This window comes from Ictalurus punctatus, chromosome 26 (assembly GCF_001660625.3).
Source record: "Ictalurus punctatus breed USDA103 chromosome 26, Coco_2.0, whole genome shotgun sequence".
In the NCBI taxonomy this organism is placed as follows: Eukaryota; Metazoa; Chordata; class Actinopteri; order Siluriformes; family Ictaluridae; genus Ictalurus; species Ictalurus punctatus.
This window is the reverse complement of record NC_030441.2, coordinates 13,264,467-13,287,530: the sequence shown is the minus strand read 5'-3', so window position 1 is coordinate 13,287,530 and position 23,064 is coordinate 13,264,467. Positions and strand designations below refer to the sequence as shown.

General features: G+C 40.5%; 2 protein-coding genes across 6 annotated transcripts in view; both read left to right on the top strand.

The window, feature by feature from the left end:
• pkn1a (protein kinase N1a) overlaps positions 1-3,729 on the top strand; it is a 55,554-nt gene extending 51,825 nt beyond the window's left edge. For all 4 annotated transcript variants that reach the window (XM_053676274.1, XM_053676273.1, XM_053676271.1 and 1 more), the window contains one exon: positions 1,481-3,729. In XM_053676274.1, coding sequence (XP_053532249.1) covers positions 1,481-1,684 — 204 coding nt within the window. In that variant the 3' untranslated portion in view covers positions 1,685-3,729. The remainder of the gene's footprint in view (positions 1-1,480) is intronic.
• Positions 3,730-5,970: 2,241 nt separating this feature from the next.
• On the top strand, positions 5,971-22,806 carry map2k7 (mitogen-activated protein kinase kinase 7). Of its 2 annotated transcripts, XM_017457363.3 has the most exons (12): positions 5,971-6,215; positions 11,022-11,069; positions 12,662-12,806; positions 12,888-12,954; positions 13,805-13,918; positions 14,561-14,680; positions 14,914-15,021; positions 15,251-15,430; positions 15,602-15,682; positions 16,470-16,612; positions 16,772-16,817; positions 17,929-22,806. In XM_017457363.3, exons 1-12 carry the CDS (start codon positions 6,071-6,073, stop codon positions 18,067-18,069), a joined length of 1,338 nt encoding a protein of 445 aa, XP_017312852.1. In that variant the 5' UTR covers positions 5,971-6,070; the 3' UTR covers positions 18,070-22,806. The 2 variants fall into 2 exon arrangements, with proteins under 2 accessions (XP_017312852.1, XP_017312853.1); XM_017457364.3 differs by lacking the exon at positions 11,022-11,069.
• The last annotated feature ends 258 nt before the right edge of the window (positions 22,807-23,064 follow it).

The following is a 23,064-nucleotide window of genomic DNA, read 5'->3' as shown; positions in this document are numbered from 1 at the left end:
ACATATTTATCGGTAAAATCCACTATCGATCGACCTCTAATACAGTATAGTACCAGTAATAAGATGAAACAGGAGTCACTTTTGATTTCACATGCACATAGGATCATTTCTATTGCTTTTTGAAGCAGAAAGCACTCAGGACATATTATTATAATGCTCCATCTATTACAAATTTTCAGGTTTAACTGTAATTATTGACTTTTCAACTCCAACGTGCTATTTAATGCCACCAGTTTTTGTTTTTTTGTTAGAGATACCTACAGGTGTTCAAAAACAAGAGGGCCACATTCAGAGCCAGCAACTTATATCCAAACGTTAAATCAATATTTACTCTGAGAAAGTTCTTCATATTCAGAATCAGGATACACAGCTGCTTAAGTCTGCTTTTAACCCTGCCATTCAGATTATGCAAATTACCTGTATGTAATTCACACCTCCGAGGTTGCCAGGCCTTTTTTTTTTTTGAGTAGACACAGCACTTGCCTTTAAACCTTAAAAAAAATTTAAGGATAGAAAATGTTGACTGAAGAAGTAAATAGCGTGCTTTCCTTTACTGTCAAATGCAATATGATGTAAACAGAGACAATTTAATGATGATTCTTTAAAAAAAAAAAGAAAAAAAAAAAGAAATTATGATATATGATGATAGTGATGATGTATGAATGAAAGGATGACAAACATTTGAAATAAAGTTAGGAGAGTTTAGTATATTGAAAATATATGCTGCATATAGATGCTATAGTCCTAATTGTCACATAATTAGCACATTAGCCGCTGCAAATTTGGTTTAATTGAACAATTCCACCCTTGTTATTCTGAAGCTTATAAAATAGCACTTGATCCAGTGCATCCTATTGTTTAGTATTTTTATTGTTTTTGCGTAAATTAATTGCAGCTAAATCTGTACTTATGTCTGAGGACTGTTGTGCATAATTTCACTATTAAAGTCCCTGTAAAGTTCATTGAAATGCACAGCATTAGTCGATGTGTTTACACTGAAACAGGAAGTCAGGGCGGGACATATCAAGTGGCGCCTCCCAATTTTTAAATAGCCAATAGCGTTTAGCGTACCTCACAGCGCAGGCTAAGCCATACTCGACAGTTAGTACTATGGATATTTATAATGCTGGGGGCGGGACACTTCAGATTCTAGAGAGCATTTGATTGGACAGAAAATCTGATGAGAAGCTGAAGTGCAGAATGATGTCATCAAAATTGTTGATCCGTATCAGCGGTAGAGAGAGAATGCAAATTTTTAATGCATATATCTTCTAAATGCGAATTTTGTTACTGTTTTGGCACACACTAGCTTATACATAACCTTAAGGCTAACATATTCACACTAAAAGCCACAAAGCTTCAATTTTGATTTTTGGGGACTTTAAGCCTAGATGTGCTTACCTCAACTCCAGATCCAGCCCAGAGTTTGTAAATGTGAATGCTTTTTCTTATGTCATCCTTCTCTCTTTCTTTCTTACAGAATATGGACTGGGAGGCTCTCCTCCTGCGTAAACTTCCCCCTCCGTTCGTTCCCACTATTGGAGACAGCGAGGACGTGAGTAACTTTGATGAAGAATTCACAACGGAGGCACCCACTCTCACGCCGCCGCGAGAACCCCGTGTGCTCTCACGCAAGGACCAGGACAGCTTCCGTGACTTTGACTACGTCTCTGACCTCTGCTGAGCTCCCGTCAAGGTCACAAAGGGGTCAGAGTTCCTAGACCTTTTACAGTCTTCTAGGATTGTTTATTTCGCCCCACTGTGATATTACAAAGAAAGACGATCATAACCACTACACTGTGACTCGGCAAAGTTGAAGGGCTGTTGTTTAGGATGGCTCGTGTGTTGAAGAGAATGTGTGGAGTTTTTACACTGTGATGGAGGATGAAAGTGGCAAAAGACAAGAAATATGATAGAAACGTCGACTCTTTCTTCAGACGCTTTTATCCAGAGCGGCCTACGAGTGAGCCAGAATCCAGTCCAAGTACACGGCTAAGCAAGGTTAAGGGACACAACAGTGACTGGGATTTCAACTCACAACTTTCCAGCCACAAGTACAGGGTCCTAACCACGGAGCTACCACTGCCCATGTGAAACAACTTAAAATGTAGTCTTTATTGTCTCTTTATCTCTGACTTTCACCTCACAGCCATTCAGTAACTGAAGATCCTCTTCCTTTCTTACCTGTTAAGGTGTTTGGACCCACTGAAATTCTTTTACATTCTCAAATACCACGGGGATGCCTTAACTTTATACGCTGTCCCTTTAGAATCTTCTAGTCTGTCTTGTAAGCATGTTAGTTGAAAGAAAGATCTCGTCAATGGATGGAGTGATATAATGCAAGTATCGTGACCTTCACTTGATATAAAATGATGCTATATATACGACATCGCGAAAGCTAAAATGAGCATAAAACGTAAAGCACCTAAAGTCATAGTGTGAATTTACAGAATTGGAATATGTGTCAAATACTCCCGATATAAATCACACTTTATATTATACTGCAGTTATAACACCCTGCACATGGCATTATACTGACCAAACTTTTTAAATAATATCTGTAAAAAAAAAAAAGATAGGTTTGAGACCAAAATGAGTTTAAATTAACAGCAAAATCTGATCCTGTGCTAAATGTAACTCAGAAACTTCAAAGCCAGTTTAAAACCGGGGCTCATTAAACATCTCAGAATAGATTATGCTTTAGCTAGGAGTGTACACCTCAGGCTTTCACATAATATGATAAGACTCTGAAATCTTGAGGAAACGATACAACATTTGACGATACTCCAGAACCTGCTACGATGAGCGACTCTGCGATTTAGTAGCCTCCTAGTGATATGTCACCAACTTTGTTTAGAATCCGGTGTATCCCTACCATTCATTTGCAAATGATGATGAGAGGACTGTTTTAAGTATCAGAGTTCCGGGCAAATCAACTTGCTAAACCTATTTACACACCAGTCCTCTGTTTTTTTATTTATAATCAATTGAAATTCATAATTATTAATTTGTTGTAGTAACCCCAAATCATTTCAGTAGTTTTTAAATGGATGCATTGATCCAAAATCGTCCAGTCGTTATACCGCTATCTTCAGCACATACAAACGTACTTTTAACTACGAACAGTTTGGGATTTAAAAAGCAAAGATAGACCGATACCTCTAAAATTATTGCGATGAAGGAATGAACAGGTTCGGATCCAAAATTGCTGTGAGTTCTTGGTTTTGCTTTATTATTTTTTTTCTTTTAATGAAGGATGGGTTTTTAGTTTTTGTGGGGTTTTTTCTTCTTCTTCTTTGTTTTAGGTGGGAATATGTAGCAAATTCTTTTTAAAAATCCCGATCCTGTATTGTTAAATTCAACCGCATTTTATATTTCCCCTCCTTGAAATCACTGGCTTGTGTAATGTAAAGGTTTTTATGTGCAAAATGGAGTTACTTTTGCATAGCACACAGATACGAATACACTGTGACAAACTTGTAGCACAACTTCTTCGTAGACCTTTTATCTGCAGACGTCATTAATGTCTGTGCATCGACCATCACAACATCGGGACAGTAAATCGAACTACACTCTGCTTCTGTTTCCAGTGATCCGGAGGTCAGTATGAATCCTGTCATTCCAGTGTACACTTATTACACAACGTTTGAGATGAGCTCTATTTATAAAGATGTGTTGTACATAACCGTTGTGTTTGTCTTTATAAATAAATAAATTGATCAGCAATGATATTGAAAGCACCTGCCAAATATTGCGTAGGTTTCCCTTGTGCCACCAAAACAGTTCTGATCCGTCGATGCACGGACTTCACAAGACCTCTGAAGGTGTGCTGTGGTATCTGACACCAAGACGTTAGCAGCAGATCCTTTAAGTCCTGTAAGTTGCGAGGTGGGTCTTCGTTGATCGGATTGAGACCTGGGGAATTTGGAGGAGAGGTCAACACCTTAAGTTTTTGCAGTGTGAGGGAGCGTTGTCCTGCTAAAAGAGGACACTGCCTCTTGTCAAGAAGGGATGTACTTGGTCTGCAACAATGTTTAGGGAGGTGGTACATATCAAAGTAACATCCACATAAATTCCAGGACCCAAGCTTTCCCATCAGAAAATTGCCCAGAGCATCACACTTCAATGTATAACTTCGAGAAATGACTGTTCACTTGCTGCCTAATGTATCCCACCCCTTGACAGGTGCTATTATAACAAGATAATCAATGTTATTGTCGTCACCTGTCACTGGGTTTAATGTTATGGCTGATCGGTGTATATGTAAGAACACTTGCATAGCTCTTTTTAGTAAGCTGAAGCAAGGTTTCAGACTGTATGCTTCGTAATACATACGCAACTTTTGAAGGTATGAATATACTTATTAATAGAAATGAACACCCAAGCTAACATTAGCCAACACAGTTCGCTGTAAAGAACATCGTGCTGTTGCTAACGAGGGGTTTTGGTGTTTCACTGTACGCAAGAACCACGGCATTTCAAAACGTAAATACGTCATGGCCCATCGTCTGGCGGTGCCGGGTGCTTACCGATTTCAGACTGAGATGGGGCAGAGTGAAGGGGTGTTAGAGAGTGACTATAAAAGGACTATAAAAGTGTGTGTGTATACACAAACAAGCACTTCCGACAATAACGGTTTTCCAAAATGGTTTTCTCAGCCACATAATACACTTGTGCAGAGGCCATGACTTACACAATTATTATTATGTATCATGTTCTACATGTATTCCAGGTTGTTTAAACAAGTAAGGATTTTTTTTTTTTAAAAATCAAGCATTGCACCTTTAAGTCCTGTCACTGGCTATGTCACAAACTGCATTCTACCTTACTAAATAGTACTGTATGTAATCCATGGTAAGGTGCATTAGGCAAGATTTCTCACCATGGTTAGTTCTCTATTGTTTAATCCTGCTAAACAAAACAACAGAAACCATCACAGAAATTCTAACTGGTTCCACTGCAAATAACCATTAACACCATTACTGGTCCTTAATGGTATCCACTAGACATAACACACCACCAACAGAAGGCAACAAATTACCTGTAAAGGCCAATATAGTTTCCATTTAAACCAATACAATTACCATTATAATTAGCATTAGGTATTAGCATGTTAGCAGGATGTGGCATGAAGGGGTGTGTGGGAGTGTGTGTAAAATGACTGACAGGATGGTCAGGTAAACACCAACATGCTTTCTGGGCCGTAAGGCCGTTTTTTTGCAGCCTAGTAATACTATTCTCCTGAGATCACAGCTTAAACAATCGTCTTTTATTACGTTACACTTATCGTTCCAGAGTATTAGTATTTTTGGCAAGAAAAAAAATCACGTATTGCACCTTTAATGTGATACTAAGCATACTATTTAGTAGCGCTGAGTATTGCGACCAATTTGGCGATTCGATTTGATTCAATATTGATTAGTTATCAATATTTCATTTAAAATGTTAGTTTTGTATATTATAAATCTATGTTTTAATATAAATGCTAGTAACTGAAACCCGCCTTCTTAACTATATTACTGAAATACACATTTACATTAACAATAGGGCCCACACAATTATGTGTAATTACTTCTTACTTTACTTTGAGTAACAAATATTGTAACAAGAAATCATAAATATCTGCATACAATACACAGAAGCTAAGCACCAACTGCACATTACTGTAAAAAAATCTTTGTAAATGTGCAAAAGTGAAATTCATTAACAACTTAAAACATGTTTAAGAAATAAAACCTTTAAAAAATCAAACCATGAAAGATGGCGACATCTTCAGGACGAGAGGCGAACTACAGATAATATTCCCATCCTCTCAAGTAAAGCACGCGCGTTAAGAATCGATATAGTTCCGTTAAATTAAGATCGATTAAAATCGGAGAATCGATATTTTTACCCAGCCCTACTGTTTAGTACGCTAGTATGGTTGCATTACTCGTCCCCACCGCTGGGGAGTGTGTGTGTGTGTGTGTGTGTGTGTGAGAGAGAGTCAGAGAGAGAGAGAGAGAGAGAGAGAGTGTGAGAGAGTGCGTGTGTAAGTGAGAGAGAGGAGTTTCTGCGGGGAGACGCTCCGATGGTGCTGAATTTTTCCAAGATGTCGTCGCTGGAACAGAGACTCTCCCGAATCGAGGAGAAACTGAAGCAGGAAAATAACGAACCTCGCAGACGGATCGACCTCAACATCGACATGAGCCCGCAGCGCTCGCGCCCGAGGCCCAGTAAGTGCGCGCGGATGTTTATGAGAGTTTAGCGGGGAGACGGGAGCGAGCCTGGGCACGAGCTAACGTGCTAACTGGCGCGCTACATAAACAAAACACCAAGCGCTCATATCTGAGGTCAGCTCCTGTCTAAACGCTTGACAGCGCGTTGACCGGTTACACAAGTGTTTATTCAGCGTGTGTACAAATAGAAAATGCCTACATATTACATGTATTAAAAATATTTATACTGTAAACATATACATCAATCTCGTTATGTCTGGTTGACTGTAAAGCTAAACTAGCAGGCCCTTGTCCCTAATCAGTCAACATGACATGGCTAACCGTAGCTAGCCTAGCTAATTATACATTCTACCTAGATTCGTTTTTTGTGGGGGAAAAACATTTTTTTTTGCTTAGTTAAGTGTATTCGTGTTTACAAAGATAATACATTTCCTATGTAGTAGGAATGTGTTCAGAAGAATGTCAGCGGCTTAACGTTAGCTTTCAAAATTTGACCGCTCTGAAGGTAGCTAGTTAGCATAACTCATAATTAGCCGTGTATCCTGAGCTAACATGCTATAATGGCTGTATCTATTCTCCTGAATACTGAGTTCACAAATAATACGAATTAGACCTTCTCTTTCGTCTCAGAAATGTTTAAAAACTAATACAGATAATTAAGTAAAACTATTACACAGTCGGTTTACACCACACACACATTATATGTATACACACACACACACACACACACACACTTAGATGCCAATTATGGAGGTGGCATGTTCACACTGGTCGCTATTTCGCAATCAAACCTGTGCCAACCCCAAACATATTCAGTTACATATTTCACACCTCGTGTGTGTGTGTGTGTGTGTGTGTGTGTGTGTGTGTGTTTGGACAGTCCTTTCTTCATCTACACACTTTGGTCCTAAATCTCTTAAATCACAGAGATCATTGGACCTGATCCTTGTACCAGGTTTTGGAAGCCCTGTTCACACTTAGCAGTTGAAAACGTGTTAGGATTATAACCTGGATATGGACTATAGACATAACAATTGTGTAAACGCACCTAAGACGTTAAAAGCGGATTTTACACCTAATCGTGCCGTGCATGTTCTCTTGTTTTGGATCCTCATGGGCATATAACCACTGACAACTGATTTCAGTATCATCTATAACATGCTAATTTTCTCCTAACGTTTGATCACTTGTTTTATATAAAATATGGTTGTATTGAGTGCACTTACACTTTGATTGTGTTTATGAATGTATTCCCATGACCAGTTGCAACTGAATCTGATTTCGCAAACTTCTTGACAAGACCAGAGAGGTATTTTATCCACAACTTCACTTAACTGAAATGGATCGTCTGAATTTCACCAGTTGATTCCTGTGTATGGTTTAAAGTGGGTTTGGTCAAGGTGCTGATGGGGTTGTGGCAAGATGAGGTGTAGAAACTGTCAACATTAGGAATATGTTTATCTCACAAACTCTGTGGCAAGTGTCTGGCAGGTGACCCCCCCACACACACACACAATTCGGTCTTTCCAAAACTATCCCCAACAAACCATGGATTGTTTAGTAAGCACGTGCTTCATTAAAGGAACATGAAACCAACCCCCATGCTACGTCATAGGGGCAGCATAACTCACTCAGACAGAAAGAGCTGTCTACCCTCTTCCACATACATGACCTCACTAATGGCCGCGTTTGGCTAATGTCTCTCTGATTGTCAGGGGAGCGCGAGTAGTGCCATCCTTCCTACCCTAAGAGCACATCGGTTTTGTTCTCTTGATTCCTTTGGCATTGTCTGTATTCAAACTTGCAAACTCCCAACAATATGTCTTACGTTATTCTGTCGAGCCAGTCAGGAGCCATGTCTGGTAGATTTTGTCACCCGTTGTGGTCAAGAACTGCCGACTTTCACAAGAAGAGTCCATTTGACAGAGCGATTGTTGAAACGGTGCTGTGACCTGACCTGGATGCAGAGCTGTGGAAATACTTTCAGTTGCGCCAATTATGGTGTACCGGTCAAGTTCATTGATCTCATCATGCACCATAGGACTGATTTAAAAACGGGTATCAGAAACTATGGCCAATCAGCAAGACATTGTTGATCTCAAGATCCTAACAGCTGTGTCCAACTCCATGTACAATACTTAATCCTAACCTGCTCACAGTATCTGGTGCTTCTCTTTCTATGTTGCGTAGTAATGCGAGTGTGAACAGGCATCATGTCCGTCTACATAACACTCGTACAATGCATAAAATAAACAAACTTTTTGGGACTGGAATTGCTGGTTACCATTTAAAGCCAGTATACGAACACTCCGTATCAAATTGGTGCATTCCTATAACACGCACATTGCTTGGTTTGTATGAAGAGCAGCTAGATGTAAATGTGCCTCCTAATGTCTGATTTGGTTTGAAAAAGACTAGAGTAGGGTTTGGTTTTAGAAAAGATATGTGTTGGACTAAGGAACATGTTGTGTGTAGGTGTATCTTTAAGGTAAAGGTATTTTACATGATTTTTTTTTAGCTTGTGCCTACTGTGTGTTTTTACTGATTTGTGGAGCTCAGAGTTGCAGTATGCTCCATTGTTGAGGGGTGTACCCTGACTTTCTAGGCTACACCTACATTGTATTTACATTCTTTGGACATCGTATCAGGTCCTCTTACCTCATGGCAATAGTTGGTGTCTAGGTGAGACAGACACTGGTAGTTGATCAGGGTAGAGATCGGTATGGATTCACATTATTGTCCGTGTCTGGATTCCATGCCATTGTCATTCTCTGACCACATTTTTATGGCACTTCTGTGCTGAAAAGAGTCCACCACTTAAGTAATATTTGGTTGCTGGTGGTCCTGTGATGGCTTCAGTCTGTTGTTATATACATGCACAGTACGCTTATGTCATAGCACTTATACGGTTTATCTGATAAACTGATTGCTCAGTGTAAGTCGTTTTATTATGAAATTATTTTTTAAGTGTGTTCTTACTTTGGCGCATAAATATTGATCTACATGGCAGGCAGGTTTGTAGAAGCTTCATGTTTTGCTTGTGTGTGTGCGTGTTTATAAGTTTTTTTTTTCTGAGTGGAGGATAAGATTTAGTCTACAACCCCAATTCCGAAAGAGTTGGGACAGTATGGAATAAGCAGATAAAAACAAAGAGGAGTGATTTGTAAATGTACTTTGACTTGTATTAAAACAAACAAACAAAAAAACGTATAAAGACAAGGTATCTGATGTTTTACCTAATCAACGGCATAGTTTTTTTTTTTGAAGATAAACGTTTATTTTGAAATTGATACATGCAGCACGTTCCAAAAAAAATTGGGACAAGGGGCAATTTTGGACTAATAGCGATGTGACAAGTTGAAATAAGAAGGTGATGTGAAACTTGTGAGGCAATCGTCTAATCATTGTATATAAGGAGCCTCCAAAAAAGGCCTAGTCCTTCAAGAGTAAGGATGGGTCGAGGCTCGCCAATCTGCCAACAGATGTATCTGGGAATAATCCAACACTTTGAGAACAACTTTCCCCAAAGTCAAGTCGGTAGGATTTTCTGCATTTCACCTTCTAGAGTGCACAATATAATTAAAAGATTGAAGGAATCCGGTCAAATCCCGGTGTGTAAAGGGCAAGGCCGAAAACCACTTCTGAATGCATGTGATCTCCGATCCCTCAGACGTCACTGTCCTAAAAACCGTCATGAGTCTGTAATGGAGATCCTGACATGGGCTCGGGAATACTTTGGTAAACCTGTTACTTGACACCATTCGCCGCTGCATTCGCCGCTGCATCCACAGATGCGAGTTAAGGCTTTACTATGCAAAGCAGAAGCCGTACATCAACACTGTGCTGAAGCGCCGCCAACTTCTCTGGGTTCAGTCTCATCTGAGATGGACAGTAGCACGGTGGAATCGTGTTTTGTGGTCTGACGAGTCGACATTTCGAATAGTTTTTGGACAAAACAGCCATCGTGTTCTCCGGGCCAAAGAGGAAAAGGATCATCCAAGCTGTTATCAGTGTCAGGTCCAAAAGCCAGCGTCTCTCATGGTATGGGGGTGTGTCAGTGCCCATGGCATGGGTACCTTGCACATCTGTGAGGGCAGCATTAATGCAGAAAGATATGTACACATTTTGGAGCAACATATGCTGCCATCCAGAGCAGGACAATGCCAAACTACATTCTGTCCGGATTACAAGCGCATGGTTGTGTAAGCAGAGAGTGCGGGTGCTAGCATGGCCTGCCTGCAGTCCTGACCTGTCTCCCAGTGAGAATGTGTGGTGCATTATGAAGCGCAAAATAAGGCAACCAAGGCCCTGTACAGATTTTCAGCTGAAGAAATGGATGAATGGGGGAAATTCTGCTTGCTAAACTTAACTAACTGGTGTCTTCAGCGCCCAAACGCTTAATAAGTGTTATTAAAAGAAAATGTGATGTTACACAGTGGTAAACAGTCGACTATCCCAAATTTTTTGGAGTCTGTTGCAGTCATCAGATTTGAAATGAGTGTATATTTTCAAAAGTAAATTAAATTCACAAAGTAAAACATCAAATAACGTGTTCATAATGTGTTTTCAATACAGTACAGGGTGAATCAAATGACTCTTTTTGTTAGTTTTTTTTTTGGTGCATTTTCCATGTTGTCCCAACTCTTTCGGAATTGGGGTTGTATTATCCGATATAGGTGTGTGAAGTGTTTGTCTACAAGATTAGAAGAGATCTCTGCAGTGTGTGTGAGAGGTGGAGAATGGCTGATATATGAATTTTTTTTCTCAGTAATGAGCGTGTGTATTTTTCTCTCCTGTATCTAGTCATCGTGATCCAGCTCAGTCCTGCTCCAGCCCCTTCCCAGCGCGCAGGTACCATTCACCAAATCACCCTCTGCCACTGCATCCCCCTCTCTCTCCCTCTCTCTCTCTCCCTCCCTCCCTATTTCTCCCACACATGCATAATCATTTTCTTCATCATCTGTTTTACCTCTCTCTCTTGATCTTTCAGTCTGATTAGCTATGATTACATGCAGCATAATATTTAATAGTTACTAGTAATACTAATGGGACGATTGTCACTAGTCTGAATTAATTTTCTGTCCAGGTAAACTAGGTGGATTAATATTTTAAACTGAGTGATGCAGGACACAAATCCATCCTCTCACTTTTTGTTAATTTCATACACTTTGATATTGGCATAAATTAACATGAGTAATATATTGTATAAACACTAAATTTCATTCGCTTTATTATTTTTTTCCCCAATAAATATTTCCGGATTCCATTCAAACCTTTGCATGTCAACATAGTCATGACCCCCTTTTTTTCTTTGCTTTCTCTTTTCCTTTTTCAAAAATGTTTTTTTTTTTTTTATTCCATTCCTCCTCACACTTTCCCAAAGACAGGCTTGCATACATCATGATTACATTTCATTTCATCGCTCCGTGCCCTTCATGCAGCAAAATAGGGATCAATCGGTCTTCTGGTGTCCGACTCGAGTAAAGACTTTGCTCTCTGCCCGCATCACCTCGATTTGATTCTGTCCTATCCTGCATCCTCTGTTCTCGATCTTCTGCTCATCCATCCATCCATCCATCCGTCTGTCCCTCCTTCGCTCCATTCCTCTCTTCCTCTGCTAGAGCGAGTTTCAGTGGCAGAGCTGTGTGCGTGTGTGTTTGAGTTGGAGAATGGATTAACCCGTTTCGATCTATGGACAGACACTGTGCATGACGTCGCTGTAACCGCACGGCCCGGTCGCAAACATACACACACACACACACACGAGCTAATACAGCACTTGACAGAGCATCTGAAGCGGTCGGTTGTTGCTGGGATTGAACTAGTCTGGCCTTTTTCCTCCTGTCTCAATCTGACTGTCTGTTTGTCTGTTTTTCGGAATGGCTGACAGTTTTCAACGCTGTGTGCTGCAAGAGGGTGTGTGTGTGTGTGTGTGTGTGTGTGTGTGTGTTGTACGTGTCTTGATGTTTGTGTGGCTCAGGTGCCTGACTGCACTGACTAACCCACACTAACCAGTTTTCATCCACAGGCATGTTTTCCGGTGGAAGAAAATCAGAAGCACGGCACTCAATAAGCCTTCGCTGTGTAAGGCTGAACGCAGGAGCGTCGACCGCAGCTTGAACCAAGTCGCTATTATACATGAGCCTCTAATCTCGGGCTGCTTGATATTTACTTTGAACAAATGGGTCTGATTCAAATCGGTCTGAGGCAAACAATAAACCTTTTTAAGCTCTAGAGATAATTCTATCTTTTTGATTTATTTATTTATAAATAAAATAAAAGTAATATTCCTTTAAGAGATGCGAGGGTTTATGTTCCAGATTGTCTGGCTACATTTTAAAAGCAAGCAGTCTCCTCAATTGAAGATCTCAGTTGTCATCCTGACAAGAAGGCTGCCTCTGATCTGTGTTTCTTCTGCTTCTCTCCGTCTTCCCCGTGCTCAGCTCTGCAGCTGCCGCTGGCCAACGACGCCGGGAGCCGCTCCTCTTCCACAGAGAGCTCACCACAGCACAACTCGTACCCCAGTCGACCACGACACATGCTCACGTTGCCTACTCCACCCTATGGCCTGCAGAAAAGCCTGGAGAAGTACATGACCTACATGCATATTTATATTAATACACACACTCACTGTATACAGTGATCTAAACACGGTTTCTGTGTACACAGTGCTGAAATAGACCAGAAACTACAGGAAATTATGAAACAGACGGGTTACCTGAAGATTGACGGACAGGTGAGACACACCATTGACTTCACAAGTAGCAACGTTAATTTGTTACCACAAGATCCTCAATATTCAGGTAAGCTGCCAACGTGTACGGTTTAGCCACTGCGTTTACGATTTCTGATCCTTTGCTACAGCGATAGAGGAGACACTGGAATAAATGTCACCCAGTGGATAAGCCACTTCACTGAAGGGGAAAGGACACGAAAGATTCACACTTGTTTTTTTTTCATTTTGGTTCAGCCGTGGTGCTGTTTGCAATCATTTTTGATCAAAAGGTTAAACAGTTAAGACAATTTTTCTTCTTTGCTCATATTTACCAAGGGTGCCAATATAAGTGGAGGGCACTGTATATTAATGTTTATTTATTTATATTTTTTTCTTTAAAATAAATAAATAAGTACAGTACATTTTGATGGTACAGTCAGTACTGTTTATTTTTGTAATAAAGTTCAGCAATATTTAACTTTGAGTGTTATGTTTTTCATTCATTCAGTATCAATTTTAAAAACTACCGGTTGATTAATCGGTTATCGCCCAACTTCGTTATCCGTATCGTTAAAATCCACTGTCGGTCCACCTCTAGATGGTAGTGCTCTTAATGTCTACAATTTATAACGCAATCATTTCGACTCGCCGCAGAGCAACATACAGGCGACAGTCAGTAATCGTATATAGGCAGAGTGACACATACTGTAGGTTATACCTAATTAATTGGCCAGGGTATGTGGAAATATCAAAATCTTTAAAAAATAAAATAAAATAAAAATTTCAACTCTGTAGACTACTGTTATAACTGTTATTTCTTGGAACATGACTGCTAATTCGCTATGGTTGGGTGTGTGTGTGTGTGTTGCAGCGTTACCCTGCGGAGGTGACGGATCTGATCAACGAGGGCGAGATCGGAAGTGGTACCTGTGGACAGGTGTTCAAAGTGCGCTTTAAGAAAACCGGCCATGTCATCGCTGTCAAGGTGAGTGCGCGCACACACACACACACACACACACACACACACACACAATAATGTAAACTAACAGAGAAGGTAGTAGTTTCGTTTACTCGCACTTCCTAAGTATCCGTGCAGAAACATGGCTCTCGTAAACACACGTTCTTCCTTCTGTTAAAGGACACGTCTTGAGTTTGTACTTACTTACTGTTTTTGTAAGTGTTCCACAAAAATGTTTCACTTCAACCCTGACAGAATTGACGTTTATTTGAGGACTACCATCTCGTAAGGCAGCACGGTGTTCCTTTAATGTTGTCTCTTTGCCTCTTTTTACAGTAAAGCATATATAGGATTTTGGTTGTAGTTTGTGTGTAAGTATGTGACGGGAAAATAAAGAAATGTGTGTACATGTGCGCTTGGGTTTTTCTTTCTTAATCACTCTTTAATTGCCAATCTGAATGCCTACTATTATAGCCAGTAAGTAATTACTGTTTACTCTTAACAGCCCTGCATGTTAGCAGCAGTGTGTGTGTGTGTGTGTGTGTGTGTGTGTGTACGAGCACAATGCAGGGTGTGTTATTTATTTAGCTGTTTTAACATGCTATGGTTGTTACTTTTGCACAACTGCTTTGTGTGTGTGTGTGTGTGTGTGTGTGTGTGTGTCTACAGCAAATGCGGCGGACGGGTAATAAGGATGAGAATAAGAGGATTCTTATGGATCTGGATGTGGTCTTAAAGAGCCACGACTGCCCGTATATCATCCAGTGCTATGGAGCGATAGTCACCAACGTGAGTCATACACACCTATACTCACTGGCTATTTTATTAGGTACTCGTTCATGCACTTATGCAGCCAGCTAATCAGGTGGCAGCAGTGCAGTACATCAAATAATCAGGAGGATAAATGTGTGCAGGTGTTCCTAATAAAGTGGTCGATGAGTATTAGCGCATTTTTGCTTTTCTTGAAGAAACGTCGGATATTGAGTTTTTAAATTCCAAATCGTGCGTTGTTGTGCTCACAGACTGACGTGTTCATTGCCATGGAGCTGATGGGGACGTGTGCAGAGAAGCTAAAAAAGCGGATCCAGGGGCCCATACCAGAGTGCATTCTGGGGAAGATGACTGTGGCGGTGAGCTTCTATTGTGTTTCCTTTCCTCTCTTATTTCCAATGCTCTGTTCATGTAGATTAAATGAAGCACTGAGGGGGAGTGGGGAACTATGTGTGTTCGTAGCTGTTTGGGGAATAAGGTGGGCAGTTAAGATCACTGACGTGACATTAGAACTCATGTCGACCTGCAATGTGTCCCAGCAGAATTTAAAGAATAAGCTGAGAATCTCTTCCGTTCCTCACTCCGCAGATAGTAAAGGCTCTGCTGTACTTGAAGGAGAAGCATGGCGTCATCCACCGAGACGTGAAGCCCTCAAACATCCTGTTGGACGCTAAAGGTCAGATCAAGCTCTGCGATTTTGGAATCAGCGGCCGCCTCGTCGACTCCAAAGCTAAAACCCGCAGCGCCGGCTGTGCCGCTTACATGGCGGTGAGCGAGGAGACACTTTCACAATGAGAATCTGAGTCCTAGTGAACTGTGCTCAGCGACCGACTGACTAATGCTCTCTAAAGTATAGAGCACTGAGATACTCTGTGCTCCGGCTGAAGTGTAATCCCGTGGTGTTTTTGTGTTTTGGTTTGTGTGTGTTAATATGTTCAGCCTGAGAGAATAGACCCTCCGGACCCCAGTAAGCCTGACTATGACATCAGAGCCGACGTTTGGAGTCTTGGCATCTCTCTGGTACGTTTTCCATTTGCTTCATAAAATTGTTAACATCTGACAGTAAAACGCACAACAGGCCAAAGATATGGAAGTAAATGATTACGATTTGTAAGGTGTCAACAATACTTTCGAATTAATTCACCAGACCCAGTAAAACAGGGAAGCCCAACCTAAGCGATGGCACAGAACTTACATTACCATTACCTATAAATCGACCTCAAAGAAAACTCATCTCCCATAGCAGACTCAAAGTAACTGACAATGCGGTTGTGAAATCTCAGATGGATTACAAGTTATTTCCTAATACTAGACCAGACTGCTAGACCAGACTTGTGCTATTTACTTAAGTGAATGTATTTTGACACACTCATCATCTCTGTTTTCCTTTTTTGACCACACTTGACTAACTCTGGGCCCTGACGTGCTTTGACTGGCAGAGAGCCAGATTCGGGGAACGACAGATAGGGGAGAGAGCGATAGACAGGGGAACGACAGACAGACGGGGGAGCTGCAGACAGGGTGCGGCAGACAGGGGGTGACATACAGGAGGCGACAGACTGTACCTGCTCAACTGACTTGAACATTAGCATTGCAATTACAGAGATTAGGTTGATCCAAGAACTGAGGAATTTTTTACTGAAACCTTTGTTTAAAGTTGTTCAGTAATTTTTAGCATGGTTCTTCAACTGAGAAGTTTCCAGGAGCAGTGATAGTTGCTTGGTTTATTTATATTACAGCATGTAATACAGTCTATGATTTGTTATAATTGATGTCTTATTTCGCACGTGTTCCTCGCGTCCTGTAGGTGGAGCTGGCCACAGGACAGTTCCCGTATAAGAACTGCAAGACAGACTTCGAGGTGCTGACCAAAGTGCTACAGGAGGACCCTCCTCTTCTGCCTCTCAGCATGGGCTTCTCCCTCGACTTCCAGTCCTTCGTCAAAGACTGGTATACACGCATCTACACACTCTAGCAGCATGTCCTCCTGAATGATCAGATATGCAGTACACATTAAATTCCAGGCCACTCAGTTTAATTAATTTAATTCGTTTAATTAGCGTCCTAAACGTGTATATATATATATTTTTTTGCTCTTTGTCCTTGCAGCCTCACAAAGGATCACAGAAAAAGGCCAAAATACCACAAGCTGCTTGTAAGTGTCTCAGTAGTGACAGTTTTACCACGGTATACCCCACACTCATAATAATATATAATATTGCAATAGTAAGTAGTATCCCTTTAAATTTCACTCATTTAAATATCACATTCAAATATTAAGTGCCTGCTGTATGTAATCCCACAGACAGAGCGAATGTTAGCGCTACACTTTTTGTATCACATCAACCATGGAAAGTAAACGCTGTGTTGCTTTCTATGCAAAAAAAAAAAAGTCATTAAAAAGGATGCAGCAATGTCATACTTCTGTCATTAGCGTCACTGACTACCAGACTTTTGTTGCCCCCGTCCCTACTTTTTTGTGACGTGTTGCGGCCATCAAATTCAAATCTACCTTATTTTTTTTCCTGAAAATGGGACATTTCCTCAGTTTAAACATTTTGATATGTTTTCTTTGTTCTATTGTGAATAATATATGGGTTTGTGAGATTTGCTTTCTGTTCTTATTGACGTTTTACACCGCGTCCCAACTTTTTTGGAATCGGGGCTGTAAAATCGGACTGTCGTGTGTTTGAAATTCCCCGAAGATCCTCAGACCAGCCTGTCTGGTACCGACATCCATGCCATGATCAAAGTCCCAGAGATCACACTTTTTCTTCATTCTGATGTTTGATGTGAACATTAACCGAAGCGCTTGATCTGTACCCGCGTGATTTTACGCATTGTGCTGCTGCTACATGATTGGCTGATCAGATAACTGCATGAATGTACAGGTGTATAAGTACACGATATATATCACAGCATCACAATAATTGAATTCTGTGTTACTGTGTAATGTGTTTGGTTGCTCATGGCTCACTGCTTTATTTTTTAACAAAAAAGCTGTTTAAAATATATATATATATATATATATATATATATATATATATATATATATATATTTAGAAAGCATAATTTAGATAAAAGCTGAAAAGTAATGACATGTTATCAGATCACAAAGAGTTAAATGTGGATTTTGTGTCAAATTTGAACAGTTTTTATATCATGACGTTTGGTACTATCAGACTAGTTTAGAATTATCGTATCTATATCTGCATGCTACGTTCCCGGAGTCTTTGACCCCCTCACCTCTTCCCTTCATGCGTCAGGAACACAGTTTCATCCGGCGCTACGAAGTGGTGGAGGTGGACGTGGCGGGCTGGTTTCAGACCGTGATGGAGCGCACCGAATCGCCACGCAGCAGCCAGTGCTACAGCCAACACCAGCTCCACTCGCTGTTCAGCAGGTAGCCGCACAAGCCGAGACGGACGGATGGAGAGAGAGAGGGACGGACGGAGAGAGAGTGTGGAGGGGTGTGTGTGTGTGTGTGTGTGTGAAAAGGGGAAAGGATGGAGCAATTAATAAAAGGTCGGTTTGAGACAGAGTAAAGATGACTGACAGACAGACACGGGCAAGTGTATTGTAAATTTGAAACCTATTTATATTTGTATGTATCCTTTCTTTTCATCCACCACTCTATCAGGACGGACGTTAGCCTTAGGAGTTGCTAGTCATGCACGTTCACGTGTATAGTGTCATACACATTCACTACCGTTATAAGCTATAGAGCACTGTACAGTGTAAAGCGACAGCTGTGAATATCATCACTTCTTACATCACGTATTGACTTCAAATCAGTGTAAGCCATATGGCTGCGCGGTGTGTGTAGCCGCCCTGCATAGTGTGTGTACAGTTTTGTGTTCGTAATGATACCGTGTCCTTCACCACGGTCGTTAGCTCCACATCCTCCATTAGCCCCTTACTCAGGGACTGAACAGAGTAGTCGAACAACACTGAGCCAAGGTGTGTGTGTGTGTGTGTGTGTGTGTGTGTGTGTGTGTGTGTGTGTGTGTGAGTGTGTGTTTTGTGCATTTGTGAGTAGTCTTATTAGATCGAAATTTTAATATATGACAAGTCCTCATTTTCCCGGACAGCTCGCGTGTCCGTAGATAATTTCATCAACTCAAGGAAAATAGATGGAAGCAGTAGTGTACTGAAATGTGCGTTTGTCCATCAAATATCCGATCTAACACACGGTTAGAAAACTCGGACTTGTTAGAAATAGTGCTTAAAAGTGACTGACTTTCAACATTTGTTGAGGGGAAGTTATTTTGCTGTAACAACAAAATAATAATAATAATAATTAAAAAAAAATTAGTTTAGCTTGTAGCGTTTAATCTAGACCATACTTTTATTACACACACCTCAGGAGAGTTATAGGCATGCAAGCGGGAGAGCGACTGAGAGGAGAATTGTTTGCTGATCGTAGATAAGATAAGATAATACCCACCTTACGCTCGGTTTATGCTTCATCAGAAGCGCCGGGACCTTCCTGGTCTTACAGAATATCCGAGACAATATTTCTCAGCTATTTGCAAGTAGTATCCAGATGGAAGACGCCTTTTTTGACTAGCTTCAACAGAGGTGAGATTGTCATAGCTTTCGACGCGACCTTAGGAAGGAAGTATCCTATCAAGGCAATGTTGGACTGGGATACATTAAAAAAATGTAGCTCGCTAAACCACACAAAACAGTGACTTCATAAGAAACGGCTTTATTGTGTTGACTTGGCCAACAGGACATTAACATCACCTGGTTGAATAAACAGGACAATAAACATTACCATGTCGCTGTTGGGGAAATGTCGCCGTAGCAATAGCTTCGCTACTTTACATCGCGTCTCAGACAGAGTTTATCGGGTTAAAGGTGCTGCCATTTGCCACCAATTTCACCATTTGTTTGTCGCTACTGGCCAATCACAGCACAATTGGGCAGCACATTTGGCAAGTTTGGATCCAGTCATTGACATCCCGCAATCGTGAACGTCTCGAAAGTGTTTTTCTGACGAAGGGTTCAGGAACCACGTTGGAATGAAGTATAGACCAAGCTTCAGAGGATCTATTGCAAGAAGTGACCGAGCAAAAAGGAGAAAAATGGGCATTGTGGCTAAGCTGTTTTTTTATATACACTACCGGTCAAAAGTTTAGACACACATTATTTATTTATTTATTTATTTATTTCCCACATTTTATAATAATAATAAAGTCATCAGAACTCTGGAGGAACACAAATGGAAATGGGAATTATGTTGTTATAAAAAATCCAGAATAAATCAAATCAATTTAGTATTTCAGCATCTTCAAAGTAGACGCTCTTTTTGCCGAGAATTTCCAGAAATGTATTCTTGGCGTTTTCTCAACTGATTTCTTGAGGAATTTCCCTGAGATGCTTTTTAAACAGTGTTAAAGGAGTTCACACTGATGCTCGACACTTTATCGAATGCTTTTCAGAATATTTCGCTCCGAGTCGTCCGTTTAAAAAAAGATTATTTTTGTAAATAAAATGTTAGTTTTCTAATGAAAGAAATGAATACGTCGGCACGATTATATTTTTGTCTACAACACCGATTTCACACATTTAAATCACACACCTTCAGATCGAAAGCTTTTCAAGATCATGAGAAACATTTCAGTCGAATGTCCACAAACTTTTGACCAGTAGTGTACGTTCCTACAAAGGAGGAGATGGAAAGCTGAGGACTGAAAATAAATTCCACTGAACGGTCAGTGGAACGTATTTGGTTTCCAGCTCCATCGAAATCGCTCCTTTTTATCGTTGTGTCTTCCGATCCATTCGCTTATTCTTTTCACGGTTAAATTCGGCGAACCGAAGTTTTCGATTTTTCTCCTATAATCCCTCGTCACCAGTCCACAGCTTGCGGAGTAGCCACAGTTTCCCAGAACCAAAGCCGTAGTAGCCGAGAAGTCACTGCTCTTCAAAGCCAAATCGCTGCACGAGCAAAAGGAAAAAAAGGGAGCGCGAGAGCGAAGAAAGAACGTGGGGAAGGAAGAAACAGGACACTGTACGTCGGCAGAAGGATCGGTACGAGTAGAAAAGAGACAGGATATGCGAAAGGCGTCTGAAGGAATCAAAGTGAAGGAAGTTGGGAATGTAGGAACGGGCAGACGAGGCGAGACGGGGAAAGGAAAGTGCGGCGGAAGTACTAATGTTTTTGGAGAGTGTTTATCTTCCTGAAGGTGTTGAGGTTAGCGTTTAATCTTCACTGACTGCTGGACATTGCAGAAAAGCTTTTCATGGTATCAAACCAATATACCTGTTTTATTGTTTATTTTTTTATTGCTAGGGACAAATAGTGTGTTCTTTTTATTGTCATTCATTATTGTTGACTCTTTTTTTAAAAATTATGATTATATTTATTTATTATTACTGCTGCTGCTACTGCTTTTGCTTTAGATGCTGCTGTCGATGGTGTTTTTTTTTTGTTTGTTTGTTTGTTTGTTTGTTTGTTTTTTGTTCCCCAAAGGACAATAATAGGGTTTTATTTTTTTGTTACTACTTCTTTTTGTTTGTTTGGTTTTTTTTTATGTTTCCCAAAACCAAAAAAAGTTGAACCGTTGCAATGTCTACACGATAACCAAATACATGCAAGACTGAACGTAAAGAAACAAAGACTGTACGATAGCATCAAGAAGTGGTGTTTTTTTGTTTGTTTGCTTTTTTTTTTTTAAACATACATAGTTTTAGAAAGTTCTAGACACTTCATGACGATACAAATACAGTGTTTCGATTTCCTCACTAACTAATTATTGGTAGAACAAGTATTAACGGTGCGCATGGTCATATTTATATAAGAGCTCTATTTCAGCGATTAGCTGTAATCATGTAGGTTGGTGTGATTTCGTGTTAGCTTTAGTCTCTTCCGTCCTGTGGTGGATGTAGCGTTTTGAAATTTGTCCTCGTGGTTTTTTGTTTGTTTGTTTGTTTGTTTGTTTGTTTCCTGTTGAATAGCAGTCTGAGTGGATGGGCTTAAGAGAAAGGAGGATTTACAGTTTAAAAATTGATATTACAATACCTATAAGATGGGCTCGACATTTTCCGCCATCTTTATCAGCGTATTTGCATCAAACGCACCAGAAATCACCATCTTGTGTATAGTTCTTACAAAAATCTCTCAGCTTGCCCCACATGATCACGTTCTGTCAGTCACTTGCTCTTTCTTTCTGTAGATCTTGTGAAACATCACCCAACGAAAGGTGTCCTCCATTTGTACCAAAAAAATAAATAAAAATAATAATAACGAAACGACATCCTAAAGCATATTAATGCTGAGTCGTCATGGTGATACTGACACTGTGCTTGCTAAACAGCCGAAGTCACGTTTACATTTCCACACACTTAACTGGCAACCGGTTACAGAGTACATTCACCGAGTGCGTTTACATGCATACTAATAATCCGATTATTACCCGGTCTCGGCATTCACCGCATTATACACGTGGCCGCGTTTGCTGTATTCACGTGGCCGTGTTTGCTGTATTCACGTGGCCGTGTAAATTTTAAATCGCATTAGGTACATTTACAGAAACTTTCTATACAGATGACACCTGAAGTTCATCCCAGTAATCAGATTATTTAGCACACATTTTCTACATTTTGTGAGGGAAAAACCATTTTATATATAAATAGAGACAGCTTGAGAAGCTTATGTCCTTATGAGCCACACTCGAGGATAAATTGCCCCGACTTCAAAGCGCCAGTTGGTCCGATTTTCTTGTCCAATTATTATCCTGTGGTGTGAGGTGTGTAAATTTGTAACCCCGGAGATTTACTGGACTCGTGAAGGATTCTTGATGTCATGTATGAAAGGCTGATGACCGGTGAGCCTGTCTGCTGCGATCACAGAAATGAACGCAAAATCAAGCAAACTCCCTAATGTTCGGAGGAGCTTGCCATTTTTTTAAAATTACCGCAGATTTTGGGCCGAGACGCGTCATGTGACGTCATCACAACATGCCTTCAGCCAAAGCCCTCTTCATTTCATGTGCGTCGAACACGAGTACAGCTAAAACGTCTCATTTACCAACAACCACCACGGCTGGCGAAAGACCGTGCAGAACCATTTTGTGCAGTTACAATTTCACCAATTAAAAAAAAAAGCACAAAAAATTCGCAACTTGCATGGCAGATTTTGAAAAAAGCCACAGCAAATTCGAGCATTTTTGGCCGCAACAATCACATACTACGAAAAACATACTGCGAAATCCTGTATGGACTGGTAAGCTATTGTTGTCCGCAAGTTTTTTTCTGTGAAATCGCAGATTCTGAAGGTCAGAATTATTGGTCATTTAGGCTAATCACAGCTTGTTAGCTTAATCTGCAGTGTAGCGTTTGCTGTTTTCTTCAAATCTAGCACTCGATAAATAACATGACAAAGCTGATACATT

Bases quoted from the DNA above. Each gene is read 5' to 3' on its own strand.
- map2k7 (XM_017457363.3), top strand. From the start codon at position 6,071: ATGGTGCTGAATTTTTCCAAGATGTCGTCGCTGGAACAGAGACTCTCC. The intron at 11,070-12,661 runs GTACCATTCACC...CCCCGTGCTCAG, and splicing joins AGCCCCTTCCCAGCGCGCAG to CTCTGCAGCTGCCGCTGGCC. The intron at 15,431-15,601 runs GTGAGCGAGGAG...TAATATGTTCAG, and splicing joins GCTGTGCCGCTTACATGGCG to CCTGAGAGAATAGACCCTCC.